This window comes from Zymoseptoria tritici, chromosome 1 (genome assembly GCF_000219625.1).
Source record: "Zymoseptoria tritici IPO323 chromosome 1, whole genome shotgun sequence".
NCBI classification, from domain to species: Eukaryota; Fungi; Ascomycota; class Dothideomycetes; order Mycosphaerellales; family Mycosphaerellaceae; genus Zymoseptoria; species Zymoseptoria tritici.
This window is the reverse complement of record NC_018218.1, coordinates 5,574,742-5,581,936: the sequence shown is the minus strand read 5'-3', so window position 1 is coordinate 5,581,936 and position 7,195 is coordinate 5,574,742. Positions and strand designations below refer to the sequence as shown.

The window sequence follows — 7,195 nt, the reverse complement described above, 5'->3', positions numbered from 1 at the left end:
TATCTATGTGTAGGAATGCCTTAGCACTAGTTACGTGCACTTTACTAATAGTTAGTCTAATGATCCACAACACAGGGCAGTACCTTCGCATTCTGCTCCTACCACATCCTCAAATTTGCCAGGAGACTCCTTGACCACCATGCACGCAGCTTGTAAGAAGCCCACCGTGGTAATCTCGCTGCTTGACGCACAGCTCTCTGACTCTGAGATCCACGAGAACACACGCGCCTTCGCCGGCATCGTAGCAACTTCGCGCGGCTGGTATCCGATCGTGCAGGCGCCATGCATATACCAACACATCCTACGGAATCATACGAGCGCCAGCTCCTTGAAGCGATCAGTCTGCTTTCAGGCGTAAGATATTTGTGGGTCGATATTCGCGTAGTACCAAAAGCATGGAGTCGATGCGGATCTGTCTTGCAGTCATCAAGGTAATTCATGCTAGCCACATCATCTGCTGAGCTCAAACCAGGCCTACGAAGTCGGCGAACCTGAGCCTCAGCTGAATGCAAGCGCAAGCGAGCTTGCAGTGCTCAGCTGAGATGTACAGACGCGGCGCAGCTGAAATGCAAGCCATTTCGCAAGCTCCGTGAACGACAGAGCTGAACAGCTTCTGCCTGCACGTATAAGTAGAAGTGAGCGGCAGTCCTCGACGGTCAAATCCGATCATACATTGACGTCTCCGAGCTTTCGCCAATAATCAGAAAAAAGATGACCACAACGCGCCTGAACACGCAGGAACCAGTGCTGAGACTCAGGCATGAGCTCGTGAAATGCCCTCCCCCGTCGAAATTTCCTGCAACCGATGCTTTGCCGGCATTCATACAGGCGATCGATATCAACGACTTGCTGAAAGGTGCCGTTTGCGAAGGGCTGTCCATGGTCCCTACAGCAGGCGCGATACTCTCCAAGGCCTTGGGGATCCTATGGCCTGATACCGCGAACCCGACCCTGAAGTGGACAGACATCGAGGCTGGAGTCAAGAGCTTAGCCCAAGGACTCATTGAAGAACATGACGCCAAAGACCTCAAGCTCAGGACTGAAGGTCTGATGAACCTTCTCCAGACCTACCGTGACACCAGCTATGGCACGGATCAGATAAACGCCTTTCTGAACTCTCTGCTGTCCTGGTTCGATACAAATAAAGCCTGGTATTGCAAGAACGAAGAACCCTGGTTGACGATGCAATGCTTTGTTCAGATGGCTACTATGCATCTGTCAGTCCTGCGTGAGCAAGCATTCTATTGGGACAAGGTGTATGGCTCGGCAGACCCGCACGTTGATGCAGAGAAGCACAAGCAGAAGCTTCGCAATGCCATCGCAGAGTACACCAGTCGCATCGACAAGATCAGAGCTCGATGTACGGAGTGGCGCATGTCGAAAGTTTCTAGGACTGACTGGGCAAGTCAGGGTCATAATGCGTAAGTTCATGCAACAAGGGCACCCAGCGCACGAGGCCAGCGGCTGACGTTCCCGCAAACCAAAGCTTCAATCAGTACAAGACGTGCAAAGTCAACGATAGCTTTTCTGGCTTCGATCAAGAATACAGCGACAATGATGAGACCTATCATCAGGCTGAAAGGGACTTTCAAAATCTGCGGGACTACGTCGATATCACTTACCGCGGACAATTGGAGAACTACCTCAGCCTATCACTGATATGGCCAAACTTTGCCGCTGAACAGCACGCGAATCTAGCCACCATCGGCCGAACAGTCTTCATGGAAAGCGGAATCGCCGGAAGCGGCGCGGCAATGATGCAGCATTTCAACGACCGCGAATTCCACGAGCAACACGGCCCCATCACCAGAATCGACATCCACGCTTGGGACGGGGTGGACGGTATCGAAGTGTGGTATGGCGGCCAAAGCTCCGGTCTTCGGGGTAAGAAGGGAGGCAGTGTCAGGACCATCGAGCTAGGTCCGGGACACAGCATCGACCGCGTCGTGGCTAATGTCGGAAAAGTGGTGGACGCGATCGCATTCCGAGGAAATTTCACCGGCTACTGGGCTGGAGCTGGAGGCAACGGAGGTGGCTTCTTGGTCGAGGATCCCAACTTCATCATCGCTGGCATCAAAGACCCTCAACAGGGTGATCCCAATCAGCCAACGATACCTTCCAGGCTGCCGGGCGGCAATGACTTGGACAACTTGCTCGACGAGCTGACCAACATCAACATAGACTTTGGCCTGAGGTTGGCATACATCCATGGATGGGCGACTGGGGATGCGGAAACTCGGCCTCAGGACCGTGGCTTCCTTCAACAGCTCGGTGTGGTGTTCTCGCGCAAAGAGGTTCTCATCTCGCCGCTTGATGACGCTGCTGCGAGGGCACTGTTGGAACAGACGGGGTAGATGGTGGAGTCGTCTGCGGTCATAGCTCTCGTTATTCGATTGCGGATTTTCACATTCGAATCAATCGTTGGTCTTCGATTGCATTGCATTTTCTTCACTCGTGCATCTCGAACAATTGTCTTCGCCTTCCCAAGGACAAACCTCGAAAACGCTGTCACAAGACAAGCCAAGCCCGAGCGATGACTCCATCGAGAAGTCGAACCCGACGTAACATCCTTCGCCTCAACCTAAACCCCATCTCTCACTACGCACCCGCGTACTCGAACTCTCCATCAGTCGTCGCTATACAATGTATTCGGCCATCATCCTGAGACCAAAGGCACCAATAAGCCGGATCGTAAGTGGCAGCTTCCGGTCCTCACGGTCGTCACGGTCGTCACGGTCGTCACGGTCGTCATCTTGCTCAGCAAGCTCTGCAAAAGACAACAGATCGGAAGAGTTCACGACAAGTAGAGGCTTGGTATTGGTAATGTATGTGTTGGCGGGCGAGATTCTCTTTCGCCTTTCGAGCGTCTATCCATCTCCTTCCCAGTCGTCTCTGTTCGGATACCGTCTTCCATTTGCTTCATATACACTTCTTATATACAGTCCTCTTCGTGTGAACGCCTCAGTCCACTACCACCAGACACCCAGATTCCGCATCCTCCACCATGCTCTTCTCAAACTCCCCCAAGAAAGACCCCAAAGCCCCCGCAACCACCCAACCCTCCTCTCCCTCCACCGAAGACTCCGAATCAACTCAACTCCACCGCCTCGCCCGCCAACGCCCCTCCCTCCTCCCCACCCCAACCCATGAAGTCCTCTTCCTCCTCTCCATAACAACCTCCCAACTCCTGACCGAATTCTTCGTCTGCGGCTTCACAATCCTCCTCCCAACCGTGACAACCTCCCTCGCCATCCCCTCTACCGCCGCGACCTGGCCCGCTTCCGCCTTCTCGCTCGTCGTCTCCGCGTTTCTCCTGCCATTCGGTCGTCTAGGGGACATCTACGGCGGGTATCCAATTTACATCGCTGGGATAACCTGGTTCGCAGTCCTCTCCCTCATCATCGGCTTCTCGACGAATTATACCATGTTAGTGGTACTGCGTGCGTTCCAAGGTCTAGGACCAGCAGCTTACCTCCCCGCTGGACTACAACTCCTCGGATCAACGTATCGTCCCGGACCGAGGAAGAATTTCGTGTTTTTCATCTACGGCGCGATGGCGAGTTTTGGGTTCTTCGTGGGTGTCTTTTTCGCAGGGATTTCCGGACAGTATCTCACTTGGAGGTGGTACTTTTGGCTCGGAGCGATTTTCGTGTCTATCGTGGCGGTGGTGTCGGTTTTCTCGATCCCGTCTGACGTCGCGGCGCATCGAGACAATGGAATTGTGATGGATTGGTGGGGCAGTGCGGCGATCGTGTTGGGGTTGATTTTGGTGGTGTATGCTATTACGGACTCGAGCCATGCGGAGGATGGGTGGAGGACGCCGTATATCCTCGTCACTTTCGTGCTCGGTTGGATGCTGCTCGGTGTAGCTTTTTACATCGAAGGATGGGTGGCCGCTCAGCCGCTTCTCCCGTTCTCCATGTTCAAAGTCCGCGGCATGCTGCCCTTTACCATCGGCCTGTTCTTCGCCTACGGTCCGCTGGGGATTTACCTCCTCTACGCCACCCTGTTGTAAGCTCTCCCGTGCCCTCGCCATCTTCACCCCAACTTACCCTTCTCCTTAGCGCCATGAACATCCTCAATGTAGGTCCCATGCAACTCGTAGCCTGGTACGTCCCCACCGGCGTCCTCGGCCTTCTCCTCTCCCTCTTCGGCGGCCTCTTCCTCCACCACATCCCCACGAAACTCCTCATGGCAATCACAGCGTTCGCCATAATGATCGAGTCCGCCATCCTCGCCTGCGCCCCTTCCGACGCAGGTTACTGGCGCTGGTTCTTCATACCAATGATTTGCTCCACGGTAGCCATCGACTTCATCTTCTCGGTCGCCAACATCTTCTTCTCCACCTCCCTGCCCGCTCGACAGCAAGGGTTGGCAGGAAGCTTGAGTAATGTCATCTTGCAGTTGGGGATCGCGGTGTTGTTGGGGTTCTCGGAGGTGATTGCTTCGGAGACGAAGGAGCAGGGGTTGAAGAGGAGTTATCAGAATGTGTTTTGGTTTAATTTTGCGTGTGGGGCGGTGGCGTTGGTGGTGTTTATGTTTGTGAGGATTCCGAAGGCGAGGTGTGAGTTGACGGTGGATGAGAAGGAGGCGAGGGAGAGGGAGGGGTTTGAAGTTGGCGGAGGTGAGGATGGAGAGGCGGAAGAGAGGGACGATGGACAACACCGCGTGTGATTAGCATGCGTTGGAAGACATTGCAAAAGTCCTTGGATCTCCCACACGACCTTCACAGTCCTAGATCCAGTTGTCACAGAGTCGTATGTCGCACTCTGGAGGTCTGTGTCGGTGCTGCTCAACGAGTTAGCAGTCCTCTGGGTGGCCCACCTGTACTGCACAACACCCCAAGCCTTTCGCTATGGACCATATTCCAACGCGGCATGTCTCACGTTCTCACCGCATTGTGGCCTACCGGTTCGTGAGGCACAAAATGGATGGTCGAGATAGAGAGAAAAAAGAAAAGTTTACACGACAAAGACCAGCTAGCTATGGCAAGACGATATCGGCCGTTGTCCCATTTCCTTGCTCGCCCGCTCCGCTCTTCCAATGAAGCGATTGGCCTTTTGCTTGCTTTTGCAATTGTCACGTTGTCTCTCCATTTGTCCTGCTGCCGCAAACTTGAGAGAGTGTAGGATGATGAGGGAGATCGGTTGTTCGAAAGGAGTCGCGCGCGCACGTGAATCATGTCATGGTGGTAATGTGATGTTTTGGGGCCGTGATTCGTGCATTGTCGTACTGTAGACGGACGTCTACTGGTGGCCGGCCTTGCGCAGGGAGTTGCTGAGCCACTCGAGACCCTCGTAGAGACCGTCACCGGAGGTGGCGCAGGTCGATTGGATGTACTAGAAGGACGAGTCAGTGTGTGATACAATGAGCATGTGACAATTTCATCAACATACCCAAGCGCGTTGCCTCAAGCTGTGCAGTCCGAGCTTGTCGGTGATCTCGGCGGCGTTCATGGCGTTGGGCAAATCCTGCTTGTTGGCGAAGACCAGGAGAAGGGCGTCCCTGAGCTCGTCCTCGTTGAGCATGCGCTGCAGCTCCTCACGAGCCTCGACGACACGATCGCGATCGTTGGAGTCGACGACGAAGATGATACCCTGGGTGTTCTGGAAGTAATGCCTCCACAGAGGTCGGATCTTGTCCTGACCACCAACATCCCACACCGTGAACTGAATGTTCTTGTACTCGACAGTCTCGACGTTGAAACCTGGCGCAGGTATGTCAGCGCATGCGCGAGAAATGATTGTACGTGGTATCCGCCCGTCTCGAGTTCAACGCACCGATGGTAGGAATAGTGGTGACGATTTCACCCAACTTCAGCTTGTAGAGGATGGTGGTCTTTCCAGCAGCGTCCAAACCGACCATCAGAATTCTCATCTCCTTCTTTCCCCAGAGGCGGTCGAACAACTTCGAGAATGTGAGACCCATCTTGGCGGTGTGTGGTGGTGTTGTTTGGGAGGGAGGGTTGGAAGGGGTAAATTTAGGAACAGCGCTGCGAGGAGGCGGAGTCTGTCAGTGAATGTTCTACGGACGTGTGCATATGCGCGAGCATGTCTTATCACGCGCGAGGAATTCGACTGCCTGTGGAGGTGAAGGATCGCGCGTGAAAGGTGGTCTTTGGGGTATTGTCGTGGGCTGAATTTGTAAATAGGCAGCGCGGCCTCGCTGACAGTCGTCGACCTCGCGCCAGTGCGTGCCGTGTCATGCTTCGACCATCGGGCGACTCACCTTCAATGGCACTGAATCCGGGATGTCGTGGTAAGGGTGGAGTGTGCGGAGGTGGAGTGGTTGTTGTTGAGATCAAGTGAGCCTTCTCCGAGTTGTGTATGAAGCGGCGGCGAGGACCCTTAGAATCTAGCCAAGCCAAGCCAGCTGGCAAGTACGCTGATTGGAGACACACTTCCGGTTTGACCTCCTGCTCGTATCACAATCGTTTCTTCGGATCAAAATTCACTACGCCGCGGATGCTGGACGTTCTTCCGTTTAAATGAGGCAAAAGGGCACAATCTTCGCCAGCGTCCTAGGGCTGCTGACAATAGAATCAAGACTCCTGCTTTACCTGTACAGGGCTCGCTTGAAAGTGCAAATTCCAGGTCACGATCCATGCTGCGTTTCGCAAGAAGAAACAGTCCAAGTCTTGAAGCATTGCTCTTGAGGCACGATGAAGTACACGATGAGATGGTCACTGTCTTTATGAACTCGGCGCTGGCGTCTTTGTCGCTGTGGACGATGCACACAACAGTAGCTCGACGTCTCGAAGGTCTCACCGGCTCTTTCGCACAAGCCGCTTCGCATCGTGAAGTATCTGCTGCCGCATGCATTGAGCACTTCATGGCGACCCTGCAGACCGGCGATGATGGACGCGGCAGGATACCTTGAAGCTGCACACACAAGCGGTCGAGGCCTTGAATGAAATTGAGACGCACATTTCACGATGCATCCACGGCTCAAATAATTTCATCAGATCCTCCAATGCCACCTCGACAGCGCGACACCCACTGCTCCTTCTCTCCAGGTAGCCTTTCCTCTCTCCTCAAGACCAGAATCTCTCGTAACGATATGTCTGTAGCGGCCATCCCACAACTCCGATCCAAAGGAAAAATTCGGACTGCACGCAGTTGGTAGGAAAGACGGACGCAACATTCATCTATTGGACCGGGAACGAGAGAACCACCATGAGGCCGACGAATCGACC

General features: G+C 54.1%; 3 protein-coding genes across 3 annotated transcripts; 2 read left to right on the top strand and 1 right to left on the bottom strand.

Annotated features, from left to right (window-relative positions):
- Positions 1 to 711: 711 nt before the first annotated feature.
- Positions 712 to 2,354, top strand: MYCGRDRAFT_107743 (uncharacterized protein; the record flags this gene model as incomplete). Its single annotated transcript, XM_003856856.1, has 2 exons — positions 712 to 1,421; positions 1,523 to 2,354. 2 exons carry the CDS (start codon positions 712 to 714, stop codon positions 2,352 to 2,354), a joined length of 1,542 nt encoding a protein of 513 aa, XP_003856904.1.
- Positions 2,355 to 3,004: 650 nt separating this feature from the next.
- MYCGRDRAFT_32115 (putative major facilitator superfamily transporter) lies at positions 3,005 to 4,674 on the top strand (the record flags this gene model as incomplete). Its single annotated transcript, XM_003856857.1, has 2 exons — positions 3,005 to 4,011; positions 4,065 to 4,674. 2 exons carry the CDS (start codon positions 3,005 to 3,007, stop codon positions 4,672 to 4,674), a joined length of 1,617 nt encoding a protein of 538 aa, XP_003856905.1.
- A 363-nt stretch (positions 4,675 to 5,037) lies between these two features.
- Positions 5,038 to 6,294, bottom strand: MYCGRDRAFT_102943 (uncharacterized protein; the record flags this gene model as incomplete). The annotated part of the gene is made up of 4 exons (XM_003856723.1): positions 5,038 to 5,339; positions 5,397 to 5,707; positions 5,781 to 5,992; positions 6,229 to 6,294. 3 exons carry the CDS (start codon positions 5,926 to 5,928, stop codon positions 5,247 to 5,249), a joined length of 552 nt encoding a protein of 183 aa, XP_003856771.1.
- Between the last annotated feature and the right edge of the window lie 901 nt (positions 6,295 to 7,195).